Source organism: Antedon bifida, chromosome 4, assembly GCF_963402885.1.
Source record: "Antedon bifida chromosome 4, ecAntBifi1.1, whole genome shotgun sequence".
NCBI classification, from domain to species: Eukaryota; Metazoa; Echinodermata; class Crinoidea; order Comatulida; family Antedonidae; genus Antedon; species Antedon bifida.
The window spans coordinates 33,363,210-33,380,297 of NC_136229.1; the positions used below are offsets into that span (position 1 = coordinate 33,363,210).

The 17,088-nt window shown below is 32.6% G+C and overlaps 1 protein-coding gene across 1 annotated transcript; it reads right to left on the minus strand.

Annotated features, from left to right (window-relative positions):
- Window positions 1–9,274: 9,274 nt before the first annotated feature.
- Window positions 9,275–12,580, minus strand: LOC144839793 (uncharacterized). The gene is made up of 5 exons (XM_078695284.1): window positions 12,442–12,580; window positions 12,299–12,342; window positions 12,096–12,161; window positions 11,902–11,968; window positions 9,275–11,714 (listed from the first exon to the last, which is right to left on the minus strand). Exons 1-5 carry the CDS (start codon window positions 12,499–12,501, stop codon window positions 10,992–10,994), a joined length of 960 nt encoding a protein of 319 aa, XP_078551410.1. The 5' UTR covers window positions 12,502–12,580; the 3' UTR covers window positions 9,275–10,991.
- Window positions 12,581–17,088: the final 4,508 nt, after the last annotated feature.

The following is a 17,088-nucleotide window of genomic DNA, read 5'->3' on the forward strand; positions in this document are numbered from 1 at the left end:
TGACAAAGTTATACAAAAGATATATTTACAAGAAATAGGGGATATGCTGCTCACAAAAATCCGGGAAAGAAAGAAGAATAAAGATGAAAATGATTTTTACAATCACAAGGGTTATCCGCAACTTCTAAGTTGCGGATAACCAACTAGATTTGAACTCGTCACTTTGACGAGTTCGGGTTATCCGCGCAAACGCAACATGCACATACTTAACCATATGAACCTCAACAATTATTATGCCATCCTATGACATGAAATAAATATGTTTACAGTGCTGAATTGTACCTATTATGTAGCATACATCATATTACAGTATTTTACAGAATAAACTGTATATGTTATATAGCATAGACAAAATTATGAGACCCATCTTTTAAATCCAATTATTAACACGATGACGTCATCAATTTGACATATAAAGATAACAATTTTAGAAGATAATTATCTAAATAATTACATTAAATCAAATTTGAAGAATTTTGGGCACGTAAAAGTGAGATGCGCTCTATTTAATATGATGAGCAATAACGAAAGAGTAAAAAATCCTATATTTTACATTCGTGTGGCCATACGATGACGTCATAACATCCGAGTGGTAAAGGTTCTGCATGAATTCATATCTACAACATATCTGCTTACATATTAAATTTAAAAAATTGGGGGTCGTGGATGATCCTGAGGAGCTATAATAGATTAAAAATAGGCTTATTTTTGACAATATGTTGTCACTTTTGCAACTAAAACGCGCGCAAATTGTCTAAATCAACGTGTTCGTATGACGTCATTTTAATTTGAAATGATGTAAATCTTTTTAAAAATGACTAAGAAAGGCTGTAAAATCATAATTCAAGAGAAAAACACATGATTTTTATGCTCCGTGCGCACCTTACGCATAATTTTTTTCGCGCGCGTGGGAATTTTTGACATGTTTCAATTGTCATGATCAGCGTAGAAAGTTGATTAGAAATTAATTTTGCGCATTTTGAAATTTTAAATGCGCGTGCGCGCGTAACTTCTTGTGAAACATGCCATTTTTAATCCATAGAAAGTTTGCCCTTAATGTGACTTAAATTTTCACCAAGTGTCAATACAAAATGACTTTTGGTTTATAATCTATGATCAATCATTAAAATTCATAAAATCGCACGTAACTTACGCTGCGCGACTCAAACGTCATATAACGAAATTTCTTGCACATCTACAGCTACAGGTAAATCTTATGACAAAGTTATGCAATCTTATGTTGACCATAATTAGAGATACGCTGCGAACAAAATTCCGGGAAAGAAAGAAGAATAACAAAGAAGATGAAAAAAAAGATATTTACAATCACAAGGGTTATCCGCAACTAAGTTGCGGATAACCAAAAATATTGATCTCATACAATTACAAGGAGTTATCCGCTTGGTATACCAAGCGGATAACTAATAAGTGTACTCGGTTCATTTAGACATACAGCACTAACCCACTGTTGAAAAAGTAAGAGCCCACACCCAATCACCCTAAAATGGGACGAATCGACTTATTAGTCATCCGCACAAGATTAATCTCATGGCAATAACTCATAGTAAGTGCTAATCAAATATGCCTACTCTATTACTCAATAGATAAGCTAGCTATAATATCCTCAACACGAGTGTATGTTGATAGGCTACCGTATAACACTTATTCACCACTCGAAATGTGTAATTGATGACGTAATCACAACTTACGTCATATCTACTTTAGTATATGACGTCATTTATTACCGAATGTAGTGTCCAACATAGGCATAATAGTTTTAAAATTAAAGATATATTGTCCCCTGAAAAAATCATTCTTATTTTTTTCTAATATGTCATTTTAACATTAATAGTTCACTTTTACCAAAAATTGGATCACCAAAAAGTATTTACCTGAACAGTAATTTAAAGCTAAACATTTTATTTTGTCTTTTATGAGTGAAATAATGTCTTTATTGTTGATTTTTCCTACGAAGTCAATAACTTTAATAAAACTGCAAAATGGCCTATTCAAAGTCTGTTCTTAATTGTTCATGTTTTTTTAGGAAAAACCGTAAATTTTAAATAAATTCATGAATCTGATTTAACATCGTATTTTGAAACAAAAATCCCACGCATTTTTCAATTTTCTGCAATGCCTCTAACAAGGCTCAATTTAAATTAACTAAATGTGATAAAGCAATAATATTAATTACCAATAAATGTTATTACATAATACGATGATGATTTTGTGTTACTCGGTCATTGACCTCACATTTAATTGCCTGTGATTTGATCGGTCAGCTGGACATTAAGCTCCCGCCTGGTCATTTCCAGGTAACTTGTTTTTTTACAAGGGCAAAATTTGAAGATTTTGTATGTACATTAATTAAAGAATCTCAATTTATTGTAGGGCAAAATAATACTAGGCTTAATTCATGTCACGTAGGCGTGACTATCGTCATGGCCATGTTTGGACGCGCGCGTACATCTTTTGAGCTATCGGCGGTGATGACACCACATTGCCCATATTATATGACTGTGGTTCATAGATATGTTTTGTTGAATGGAAATTGTAAACCTTTAAACATTTTCCAACTTTTGTTTGGTTAACTTTCATTGTTACTGCATCGATTTGAATTTGCCCGCCATGATTTTGTTTCTTCGTTGATAATTCTGAATTATATCTTGTTCTTCGTAACACAATCTGGGTTTATGTTACAAAAGTAAACTGGATAACAGTGTGTTCATACCAGGTGCAAGAGTAGAGTATTGATCAGTTTTCATTTTAGACGTGACTTGGTAACTATATACCGTTGTTGGCGTCCTATCTTTGTTGTCAAGCACGCGCCCGTGTGTGTGCCCGGACGCGATTTTTTTCGTACATAAGTATGTGTTTATTTTGTGACTTTTCATGAGGGGTCCTCAACTTATGTACAAAAAAAATATCGCTGCCCGGACATTGTTAACATCATTTATCTTCATATGAGGGGAAACAAAAATTTTCACCGGCCAGATATCAACAAAAATACGGCCAAATGATTTTTCCCGAGAACTAAAATGTCGAAATCAACGGGGAAAGACAAACATAGAAATGAATTGCGATCAACAACTCATTTTATATTTCAGGACTGTTGAAGCAAACAATAGTATATGCCTACTATAACGACAGCTTAATGGACAATTATATAATATATATATATATTTAAAGATATATTGTCCCCAACAAAACAGGAAATGAAAATTAATAAAAGCAGACTTTGTATAGATAGGCCATTGTGTAGTTTTAATACAGTTATTGACTTCTGGACAAAAAAAATACACAAATAACGAGACAAAATAAATTACCATAGGACTATTTCCTGCTTTAAATTACAGTTTTTCAGGTAAATTGTATTTTGTTTGGATCAAATTTTGGTCAAAGTGAATAACTATTATGTGACATTAAAATGGCATATTCAACACCAACAAATTTCTTTTACTTTATAAGGGGAACATATATTGGATCCCCGTACGTCTTTAAGGCCGTATTTATTTCTATTCAAAGTTGAAGAACATTAGAATTACGCTGTTGTCGTGGAAACAGATGGTTCATGCCTTTGTTCATTGATAATCCTACCCGGCTAAGTATGACCCGCTTCAAGAGTCACCTGACGACACAAGTAATTCCAAAACAAAGAGAATTTAGTGGATCAGTTTTGTTTACTTTGTATTAACGAAATATCGAACATTTAACGCGATAGAGACAAAAGGAGGGCGGCATTGCCTGGTTCCCGTAGACTGGCTTTATTGTTTTTACGACATGTTTAAGGATGAGTGCAGGATTCGTACACTGAACTCTGAAAGAAGTATTATGATATTGAATACAGGCGAAACGAATGAGCAAATGAATTAAATAAGTGAACAATAGGCGTCTACACATTGATAAATTAGAATAATAACTCGTAAATGCATTAAAAGGTCTAATTAAATATGTTGGTTTTCTCATGATTTCAAATTCACATAACTTGTTAACGAATAGAAAAAAGAACACACAAAATAATTTTGTTAAAATGGAAAGTTATTTTAGCTTTCCATCTATCGCCTACAGGGAGTTTAATGTCGATTTTATATTATCGTTTGTTTGTTCTAATCAATATCAAAAAATTATATTTATATTTAGGGGCCAAATTACAAAGAAGAAGGCTTGTGAAGTAGTATCCTTGAAACATAACGTAGGCCTGTAAAACAACAAGCAACAGTTATGTGGCTATTGGCACGTACGTGCGTTGCGCATGCGTCCTTGCGTTGCGTATTATAAGCTGATCTCGTTCAAACCTTATCGTTAGCAATTAGTGCATCTTGGAATGTATCTTTGAATACATGCCAAAAGGTGTCTTTGTTAACTGTTAATATGAATTTGGAATGGTGCCCATCTAAGAAAACGGAAACGTGTTTCTATGGATAAGAGACACGTGTGTTCTTCATGTTTGTACACCTTTCTAATATTTCTACATCAATTAACGTTTAAACAATAATGATGGAATGAAGACATTTGAACGCGATATCTTGCAGGAACGGTTGTATATTTGCAGTAAATAAAACTCACGGTATACCCATCTTGTTCTGTCAGAATAATTACAGCCTAATGTCAGTTTAGTATTACAGTTCCGTATTAGAGCGTACATCGAACTTAAACTGTTGCCGCCAGAGGCATCACTTTTGTTCAATATTTTCATACAGTATATCGCGGAAATATAAAAATGTGGTGAACACTAATTTACAAGGAATCGCTAATTGATGTTATACCAATAACCACTGGCTAAAGTCGAATGGCCGAGCGGTTATTTGAGGCAAAAAATCTAAATTACTGAAAATTAAAATTTCCTCCCATGAATATTTTATTTTGGTTTGTTTTATAACCATTATATAGACCTAAGCTGGGCAAAAGAAAAAATGAATCGAATAGGATACACCAGATATGGGCCAACTTTTAAACACCGTTCATTTGGCCGTTCTATAAACATATCGGTAAGCGGTTTTGAACAGGAAAAATGTATTACTGCACCTCTATCCGTATATATTTTGGCAGTTGATACCAAGTAGCCTATTTTTTCGAACATTAACAATATGTTTTATACTATCATTTTTATTTATAGACGGTATACGGTGCCGATATTATTTTGGCTGGTCTACCACTTCTGAAACATGCGTATGTTATAGTATGTATGCTGTAAGCTATTATTATTATTATCATACAACTTACAACGTACGTCCCTTCTTCTTCTTCTTCGTATTTGGAGCCAACTTCAGGTGTGAAGACTCTGCTCCTCCAACTCTGTTTTGCTACCTCTACAGTATTTGGTTGTGTGGTATTATTCTATTTATTTATTCTTTTACAGAGAGAAACTGACTCTCTTATTTATTTATAATTATTATTTTTTTTTTCTTTCCTTTTCTTCCTCCCTTTTCTCTTTCTTTTTTCTTTTTTCTTTCTTTCCTTTTTTTTTCTTTCTTTCATTTTTTTCCCTTACTTCTCCTTTCACTTTTCTTTCTCTTTCTCTCTTTTCTTCTTCTTTTCTTCCCTTTCCCTTTTCTCTTTTTTTGTTTCCCTTTTAAGAACATGAAAAAAGGTCTGCACGCTTATTTTGTTTGATTCTGTCTCTCTCCACTGTTTCATCACAATATATTTCAAAAGGCTGTTGACAAGATAACAATTTGAATGGATGGATTAAGTTCCATTACGAACTCCAGCTTGGTTACAATTCAATTCAATTCTTTATTGACTCTTACCGTACATTACAGTATTGTCATATAGCACATAGAAAACAAATAAACACAGAACAAAAACAAGTAATATATACCGTCCGATAGAAAGCTATCTCAATTTTTGTTTTAATAAATTGTCTTCTGCTTTGTTGGTTTTCTGGTAACAAATACCGTAAGAATGGCATGATTTTAGTTTAAGGTTGATTTGCTAACAAACAAACGAATGTATCATTGAGCTACTATTTAGTTGAAATTACCTGATGAGTTATTTAGGTCTACAATTACAGAAATTAAAATTACTAAATATAGTAACATCAATTATATTTTTAACTGACTAATTTCAAGATAAAAGTTGAAGGATGATTAAACTGGAAAATATATGCGAAATTAACAAAAACTGTATAGACGAAAACTAGACTTGTTTTCACTTAAAAACTAATGCCATGCCTATGACGTCACCACTTGGCGTAGAGACGTAAGGGACACGAGCAATCTTGTTTATAGGATGATAGTATTAAACTATGATCACCAGTTGTACAATACATCTATGGGTTATTTTAAACGATGTCAACACAATGTGTAGTGTCATAGTTTCTAAATAACAAACATGTCTATCAATATTGCTCGTATAATAATGATCAGAAATGTCTCAAAATCTTGGCGAAAATGTTTTAGGTCGATCACCACATCATTATATGATTAACTCTATACAAACGACACAATCATCAACAACAAAATGGTACGGTTTTTAGTAGGCCCTACGCGCGCGTAATAAGTATTATTAGCCCTGTTGATATAATAAAAATCTACTACTACTCTACTCTACTAGTGTTTGTGTAGCATAATGATGGAGGCTACAGAGTATTAATTCACTGTACTGATCTTTAAAGATAACGATCTCTAGGCCTACACTGTCATAAAACTCCATTGGACAATGATGATGTTTTGATGCGTGCCATGATGATAATCCTCCATTTTGTTCCACAATTGAATATGTAAATATATTATGGCTTATTATTTGTAATTCTTATTTGGTATTTTGTGACGTCAATGCATTTGAAAATTAACAATACACAAGGATCATAAGCAGTATGGTAATATTACGTACGAGTGTTCGTCCGTAGTCAATAGAGGACGCTATGGCTGTAACATTGCAAATTACTGTTGTTCAACGGCATTTTAAAGATATTTTCCCTCTGAAAATACATTTTTTGTTGATTACAAAATTTTGATTTCACATAATAGGTATTCATTTTGACAGAAAATCGGATCAAAAATAAAAAGAGAGAGTATACCCAACACTGTAATTAAAGAAAAAATAGTCAACCGGAAGGGCAACGGGTTTCGGTGCATCGCTTATTTGATTATATATAAACTTCATTTATTCACGAGACTGATGTACAGTACAACTCGTTCAATCAACATTGATATTACAAAAATAATTAAATACCATATAAATACGAAAAAAGAAAGAAAAACATTTGAAAAGAAAATTACGGTAGAACCCCTTCCATCTGACACCCCTATTTAGTTTGTGTGGGTTTTATTCCTTATTATCAGCGAAATAATTGTTTTTAAATTTTATTCGGTGGTTTTCGAATTGAATCATCCTTTTTCATATTTTGAAGACAGTACACTCCTATGAGTATCTTACAAGATGAGTTGAGCTTTCATTTCGAGTATTTATGGATTACATTACCACAAATACAGAAGTGAAAAATTAAAAGAACGACCAGGAAGTGGGCTGCGTAAACAGAAGATGATCAAAATGTGTAAATCATTGCTTTCAGTTACGTATACATTGATTAAAACAACAAGAGAAATAGTAAAAACGTCACTTAACTTCCCTCATTCTTCAAGTACGATTCCCATTTTTGCAGTATTCTCTCATGGATCTATAAATAGGTCCATGATTCTCCCATGTTACCGATATCGCGATTAAAGCGATCTTGATTAAATCAACCTATTAGTAAAAGTTTATAACTACGAATAAAAAGCACGGCTGAAGTCAGTTAAAATTATCACTGAAAAGATTTTATATTTGTTCTAATTATATTTGAGGTACACTTATTTCGACTGGTGGCCAGAATTTAAACAAGCAAAACAATGTTCAATATTACATAATGGCGACATCCACAAGATGTTCAACCTTATGGCCTTCGAGGAAAATGTTATTTAAAAGTACGTTTAATATTTTTACCTTGGACAGCTATAATAATAAATTTAGTAGACTATCCAGTGCTTGTTATAGTTTTTCCGAATACAAATCAGATCAAATCCAATATTCCAGGAAAGGAAAGACAAAAATAAAACCAACCCACACTCACTTTAAACGATCGAACGAAGTGGTGGTAGTAATGGTTAAGTGACTGACTCTTTCTCAGAAAAATATTTCTCATATAAAATGCATGAACCCTAGGGAATTAAATATTTATGAAGATATAGTGTGATATTAATTAGAATAATTAAATATCCGCAACTGTGTTCTTATATACCGGTTACGCATTGAGAACTTACCCCTCATCATCAAAGTAAACGCTAAATATGTTTTAATGTATTTCAGTATATTCAGTATTGTAAAGAAATACTTCTTGATTTATTTATTTAAATAAAAATGATTCTTACCCCTGGAGCTCAGTAAACTGTAAACTTATAAAGAATACAATATTGGAAACATTGTTAGTGGAAGTGTTTCTTAAAATGTCTCCATCCAATAAAACACATATTTTCTTTGAACTTTTCCAAATGTTTTCTCTATATTTAATGAACGAAACAATTTTGCACCACCGTCGTCTTCCATTTAGATTTACACCTGTGTCCCAGATTAGTATTGCGATTGAACGAATCTTAGTGATGAATTTGTCTTTGTTAGGAAAGTAAGTCTAGTAAGTAAATCAACAAAATGTACGTACAGTATACTGTAAAGTTTCAATCTAAAGCTCTGTCTACACTAAACGAAAAAATGTGATGTCCCAATATATGGAAATGATGATGTCAAATCACTACTATATTTGGGCATATCACTACCATATATGTCACATAATGTTTGATAGTCTAGTGGCAGAGCTTTATGTTAACACGTATTTCAAACAGTGTTTGTGCAACGTTTTTACCATGTCAAATGATGTTGTATATGATGAGATTTCGTAACAATATATCGTTTATAATTAACAATTTGTAATTGAATCTATGTGTGGGATCATGAGAATAACAAATTTAATATCTACATCATGGTATAAAGCAAAAACACGGATGCTATGTATTATTATTATCATTGTCTAATTCTAATTTTAGTACAATTCTTGTAAAGTTCCCGGATATTTTGTTTTGTGTTTTATTTTTAAACATACTAAAATGTTCTATAATTAAGAACCGTTTGTGAAAAGGTGATCGTTCATTTGAAATCTTTATCATTATTGTTTTATTTTAGATATCCCATTGTGATATGATACCAGTCAAATAAACGGATTGTTACGTAATGCTATGACGACCGTGACGTAACAGCTTGTGCGCGTTACAAGATGGTACTCAACAAAGCAAATTCACCGTACTTTATATTTTATTTTCGTATTTTATTTTTCTGCATAGGAATCCATTACAATAACGAAGAGCTGAGAATTAAAAAATAATGTATCTATTACGAACCGTGTAATAAATTAACTAATAGTAATAATACAGATGATTTATCGGCATTTAACCATATACATTCACACAGTAAATTAATGTAATATGAAATGTGTGATCCTACCATGGGATCTCCATGTCACGTTCCCGATAAACGATTAAAAGTACAATTCCTTTTCAGACAATTAAGAAAAATCTAAGCTTGAAAAAGACAATTATTCGGTAATCAACTGAACTTATTAATTATTTTAAGTAAAATTACCTCCTGAAATAATTAATTCTAATTGCAAATAATTTTGAAATAATCTTACCTATATTTACAAATTCACAAACACTGTTCTTAAAGCTTCATTAACATGACAGATTGACTTATTTACAGTTTTGAAAAATATAGCACAAAAATAAAAGCAAGTCGAAAAGTACCCACGGTTATTAATTTAAATATATATTCAATATTTATATTTAATTTTATTTACAATTATACAAAGTATAGTGGAATAATTTAATTAACACTATATGAATGGTATTCCATCAGGTGCAACAACTCAGTAGTCGTTGTTTACATAATGGAGGGACAAATATTATCCATACTTTTTTTTCACCATAACACCATACTTAAAACAAATCGGCTGCCGAACTTTACGTACGGAGGCCTACTAATAATCTCCAAAAATAAGTTTATTAAATATGTAATACAATATAATCATCTAATAATAATAATTTTGCCAAGTTTTTTTTTATTATTATTAGTATAGTATTAGTATATAGTAGTAGTATATACAAATTCTAGTTATAACTTTGTATTGTTTTTACCACCGTTGATGTATTTTAACTGCAGTGTATTAACAAGGATTTTCTGATTTTATTTTATATAAATTAGATCAATAAAAGATGAATTGAATGATGAATGAATTATAGACCAGTAAATATAATAACGGAAATATTATGCAAATTAGAAATTCTTAACTGCGTACGTAAGCGTAATATAAATAACATGATGCTGGAGTACATGTAGAGGTGTATGGTGGGGGTGTTAAGCCTAATTAACTATACATTGTAAGCACATACATGGATCATTTCAATGTTTTATGTAGGCGTGTTCTTAAAACAAATTATTATGTTAAAATATATACAGTAATTATTCCACCAACAAACAAAAACAACGCGTGATTACAATGGTAATATAAATGGGCAGTATTAATAATAAACGCAAATATTTAGTTACTACCAGAGATAAAATAGCTTGCCGAACACTATTTACAATTATATTCAACTGTAATAATGATATAGGAATCATTTCCAAATTCTTGAAAATAGATCAAGACATTTTTTTAAAGAAATTAGGCACAATAAAATTATGAGTTTTATAATTTAAATTCACTGTTATTTGTATTTAATAATACTTTAATTTATATTAATTTAGATTTAAGCATTTTGTATTATTCGGCCCATGTTATTAAATTTATATATTAAATAAACTTAAGATAATTAAGTTGAAAATATTCTGTTAAATTATTACAGTAATTTCAAGAAATTAGTTCCATAATCAGAGTTTCTTAGTTAATCATCATCTTCATCAAATTACCCTTGATTTTAATAATGATATTATTATCATAATCACAATTTTCAACATCCTTATAATTATCGAATAGAATTACGTTCATCATTACTTTTATCAAAAAACCCTTCGCTTGTTGGACATTCACGAACGGTAATGGTCAACTCGTGTTCCGTTACCTCCGTGACCACAACGTTATCCACTTTTACGTTTGGTGTCGGCCGCCAAAGTGGTGGTATAAACACATTCGTTGGTTTTGGTTTAAATTCAACAACAGGGATTTCTTTAGGAGATGGCGGTGGGGAAACAGGTATGGGATCTGGTAATATCTGTTTCAATTCAACTTCTTTGTGTTGTGGTAGCATGACGCTAGGCAGGTACCGTTTGTGCCTACCACCTCCTCTAGCACCACCTCCTCTAGCACCACCTCTACGGGAGGCATTTTTAGGTGGTCGTCCTCGCCTTTTAAACACTTTAAATTCGACTTCGTGGTGGTCAAAAGACGTACTTCGGGACCGTATAGCGCATGTGCTAGCACTTTGTAAAAGTTTTAGCTGCTCCTCATCTTCTGCGATTTTTCGTTTTTCTTCTTCATCTAAATCGTCTACTTTTGGTGGATCTTCAACGAAATTTAAATCTGTGTTGGAATTCTCATCTAACATATTCAAATCAAAGGCATCATTGTTGCTGTCGTCGTCGGAATTTTCGTTCAACATTAAGTCATCCTTTCTCGGACGAAGACGAGCTTTTGCTTGTACTGCATGTTTAAGTTCTGTATTTAAAAATTCTCGTTTGGAATCTAAAGACTACGATAAAAATATAATTCCATATATTTATATTTTGTAAAAATAAAACGAAAACTTGAGTATTGTTTACGGTTTTGTATTTATAGCAGATAAACCAGTTAAATGGCGCATACAATTCTGTACTGTCGCTCGATACGTCAAAAAAAATAACCAAAATACATGGTGAAAACACAATTTTATTACTTACTGGTCGACCTCTACGTTTTGGTCTTCTACCCCTTCTGGGTTCTGTACTAAATCCCCGATTTCTCTGTCTAATTAACAAAACGAAAATATAAAGAGTTGCCTGTATATACTGCATGAACTTTAAAATCAACAATACGAATTCAAGTGTTATACCGGATCGCCATATTGTATTATACTAATCAATTATTTACTTACCGTTGCTCGAAAAATCGCAATAAACGGTCATCTAAAATGTTGTTTTCGGGTTCCCAAGTATTGTGTCTAAAAGAGAATATATTTCTTTATCAGATTATATTAATATCTTAAGCAGACAAATTGAAATATAAGCCTAAATAATCGAATAAACACGGGCATAATTACGGAAGCAGAATTCAACTTATGAATAAAACTATACTCACTTATTCGACCAGCCTTTCCATTTCACTAAAAATTCAGCATTTCCCTGTAACAGACAAAACGAAAAAATATTACAGTTAGAATCTTACATTTTCGTAGTATTAATTCCTTTAGATATGTAAGCCGTAAGAAATCGTTTACTAGCCTTTCTAAATCGTTTTTGTAGGATGGCTTCGGCGGCGAAGACCTGATCTTGTTCTGCCATTATGTACTGTACAGTCAGTTAGCAGCCTACAAGGCCTGTAGACGGCGATAGCTCAGGCGAGGCACAATTCAATAGCAGATTATTGAAAGGGCTATTGATAGCACACAGGATGCCAAACGTACACACGGCCTTTGTAACATCCCGTAATAATCACTCGTGACGTCACAGCCAGCAGACGATAATTTGAGAAGTAGCGTGTGTGAAACAACACAAAACCATTCGATAAAGATACACATCGTTGATTTCGAAAGCTTTTTTTTTAGAAACTAATAATAAGAGCCACATAGAGAACCTTTCCATTTAAATTTATCCTTTTCATTAAAGTAGGGGAAGAAAAAACAAAAATAGTTTACAACTAGAAATGCAATAGGCACAACTAGCCTCTATCATCATAATTTTACTAAACATTGATTAATTAGGATTCGTAGGATAGAGGTACGGCGGTCGGCAGTGTATGGATCGGTTTCTAACACCTCCCTTTTTCAACATTGCTTATTATTCAGAACATTCGTTTTAACTGAGAATGTTTTAATGCATTTTGTAATTAATGCACTCCATGTCTGAATAGTAATTTGCTTCACATAAAATTATGTATGGTATATCAAATTTTCCGAGCATCATAAAACAAATAGGCCTAACTGATTGATTGCTTCAATGGCCTATAAGGAGAATATATATAGATTTATAGTAGATTCCGTAATATTATTCATAAATGTAACCAGATGAAACATCATTCAGTATAGATAATTGGAATCAAACTAGATGCACTATGTCACTAGATGCACTATGTCACTACTAGATCGGACACAATAAAAAATATATAATATCAATATCAATGATCTTCATTTCACAATAGTCGACAAACATTTTAGCCAAAAAATCAGGACCGTAGCCAGCAAGAGGCTAGTCTGAAATGTTCAATTTTTACTACCCATCCGATCCAAATTCTCTAGTCATATTTTATATCAATAATTATATTTATTTTATTTCATCTTTGCTTCGTCTGTTTTGATCTCTTGCTACGGCCTTAATTATGATGTTCATAATTCGGACGTTGTTTCCCATGGAGTGTTTACTCAAAAAGTCGTTATTGTTCCAGCTTCAAACCGTGGAGTGAAGAATAATATAATATTCTTTACTCCATGTTCAAACCGAAACTTTCTATCGGCGATTCTTCAATCTCTGTAAAGAATACCGATCCGATAGTCGTATTCATCGAAATTATAAATTTGCATTAAAATCTATTTAATTACCTCATGGCCAACATTTTTTGTAATGATGGATGATTTTGTCACTTAGACGAATTCCGTGACATTGTCCGAGTTCTATAATTATTTCTTTTCAGTGCCTCACTGCCCTAAATGAACTTTCTTACTTTCACCCGCGCATGGAACTCGAACTCATTCTTCCATGCTTCCACATTGCACTGTTTTCAATACAATTGAATTAAAATTTAATTTTCTTAATATTTCTCTTTTTTATGGCGCATATATCCACAATTTCCATTATAGGAGCGCCTATTGAATAGACTATTGTGTTGTGTCGTACTAGGGCTACAATTTATGAAATTCAAATGAGATGATTTCGGCCCAAAATCTCTTTGCTTGGGCCTACAATCTTTTAGATATAGCCAGTTTGCTATTATTTAGGTGAATGTTTATTCGATTAAAAAATACAGGATAAAAACATATTATGTATATGCATCTGTTTTACGTATGGTCCTGTGTGGTTAAATAAAAATACGTATGAAAATATATTAAAACGGTAAAAGCATTAAATTTACGACACATTGATGGCGCAGGCAACATTTTTCTACAGTCATTATTTGGGGTTTTTAATGTTCTTAGTTAGGCCATGGTAGGCCTATATAAAATGATCAGCCTTTATTGTATTTTGTATTTAATTATTTAATTTAGAACTCTCTCGTTGAGTAGTAGGCAATTTTGAATGCAATTATTCCTTCCGATAGTAAAAAAAGTGTGCACTTAAAAAAAAAGACAAATTAGATTATTTCTATTGAAGCAGAAACGTAACCGATTCAATAAAAGGGAAAACTGTGCCGAGAATTATTTTTAGTACCTAAAAGAAAACGGACTCATCAACACTTATGGAAAAAGTCTGAAATTCTCCATGATACTATGAAAGCAAATAAGTTGTGCTGATAACGGATGTCAGCTGTCAAACTGGTGTATGTTGTAAATCAATTAATATTCATTATTAAGTAGTAGGTCTATTCTATGGAATAGGCCTACTATATAATTCATTATCTCAATATTACGTGGTGTTGAACGAATAAAACTGTCTGATTGAACAGGAAGTGAAGATGATACAGAAGTTGATTGGTGAATGGATTACCCTTCCGGATATTTGACCCGTGCTTTGTTGGTACTACACTACAGAACACGTTTAGGTTAAAAAGAAAAAGATGAACAGTAATTATAATATTCAAATGTTTGCTATTGTTGTCCACTAAAAGGACATTATGAATGAGTTAGTGGGGTCATCACGGTAAACTAGTAGGCTTACATTGCCTGGTTATGTGCACTGTTGAGTAGGTTAAATCTGTTGTCTGATATATTTACATTCTGATGAAACAAAAATCGAATTGCCAACCTTCTTTCCAAAATGCATACATCCTCGGATTGTGACACAATTTATTTCATTCATGCATGATGTAGACCTACTGGCCGTCCTTGTTTCAAAACGGTATATAATTATCTATTTCATAATGGACTCATAACAGTCATATTATATCATATGCAGGTATTTTGTTTATTATTGTTATTATTTTTCTGTAAATAAACTCGTAGTTTTCCGCTACGAAATGTATTACTGTTGCATTATTCTATTACACTGCAGTACAAAATATACCACGAAGATCATAGAGGGCGTCGACATACTCTGGTTTACTCTCCAACGTATTTACGAGTGAACAAGTTTATTTGAATTACAGAAGCAAACCATTTTAAAAACTTAGATAGCCAATTTAAATTTCTTATTATTTAAATTTTATTCATATTTATGTCACCGATCACGTGGTGAGTTGAAGTTTAAAAGCTAATTTAATAAAAGTATACGCAAAATAGATCAATCTTAAAAGCATTGAATAGCGCCCCCATGTTTGGTATCGAAGCGAAAAAGAATGTTAATTGTAACCACTGCTGATTGGCCAGTTATTACATTTTCCCTTTTCGACAGTTTGTGTTTTTATTACATTTGTGTAAATTGTGTATTTGTATTAATTTCATTGTGTTGTATTATAATGTGTTGATCTGATGTATTATATTTCATGTTATTGTTAATGTTTACCAAACAACAATACTGTAGGCCTACAGACGTCGTCGACTTTCCCCGAGTGAAGCACGGTTATTGCTCCATGATTGTAATGGTTAATATTTGTCTTTCTACCACCAGTCGTGGAGTTTCTATTTTTGTCTGGAAATACGATAATGTGTGACAAAATATTTATTCTTTTACAAATACTAAGTCTGACACAATCATCACATTTCTGATGTTATGTGTGTACCCCAAAGATAGTATGGGCAGGGAGCCCTGGTATGGGGTTACAAACGTAGGCCCAGGTAGGCCTACGCATACTGAAGTACGACTGTAGCATGGAAGCACCTATCATACATCTGTATCTGTAGTTTAAAGTGTATGACGTCACTGCTATCAGTAGGACTTCCCCTAAATATCACCGTGTCCACAATGTTTCCTTTCCGGATACAGTACGCTGCAGCATAAACAATGTCACCTTCTGTAGTCTCTTTTCAGCATAATTATTCCTGCGCGTCGAGGAATTGTTCCATGTCGAACACACAATTTATATTCGGCTAGCTCATGTTCATTCAATCATGCCGAAAAGCACTTGAACTTGAATAGCATTTCGAACAACAGACAAGAGCATTTCATTTTTTTTATTCGACATTATTCGTTAAGGCCAATTTACACAGACGGGGGCGGTAACGGTAAGCGGGAAACCGCGTAGCTTGTCCCACGTAGAATCTGTATCTATCCTGAGCAGAAACCACCTGTCCACATTGTGTGTAAATGGTCATAATGAATAACATAGATTCGATATTTGTATACCGTTACCGCTCGTCTGTGTAAATTGGCCTTTTATATACCGTAAATCAGAGGAAATCAAGCATCTGCATTTTATTATGATTATTCATCATGATTATTTTTTATTATAATAATTCAAATTTTAAAGATTTCAATAAAGTGAATGTTTAATAGAATTTCCATTTACGTTCGGAATAATAATAACAACTGAGTTATGGTTAAATAAAATCAGCGACGAATTTCTTCTTTTGTTAATTCACTACTGGACTTTGCTTTGGTGTAAACAAACAATTGGTTGATTTGCTTTATTATAACGATATTTTCGAACAAACACGAATGCGCAGCCGTCATGGTCATTTTATGGCTTTCTAGAATAGAATCCTCATTAAGGGGACACTTTCGGAAACTAAACACGGTCCCATCAGTGTCCCCTGAATAGGAGTCATAGTGTTATGTATTCACCTCGTTCAGGCTGGGGAAAGTGTCAATAAGGTGATAATATGGGTGTCCCAGAGGAGGATG

Coding starts and splice junctions, on each gene's coding strand:
- LOC144839793 (XM_078695284.1), bottom strand. CDS start 12,501: ATGGCAGAACAAGATCAGGTCTTCGCCGCCGAAGCCATCCTACAAAAA. Junction 12,162..12,298: donor TGGAAAGGCTGGTCGAATAA/GTGAGTATAGTT, acceptor ATTCTCTTTTAG/ACACAATACTTGGGAACCCG. Junction 11,715..11,901: donor CAAAACGTAGAGGTCGACCA/GTAAGTAATAAA, acceptor TTTTTATCGTAG/TCTTTAGATTCCAAACGAGA.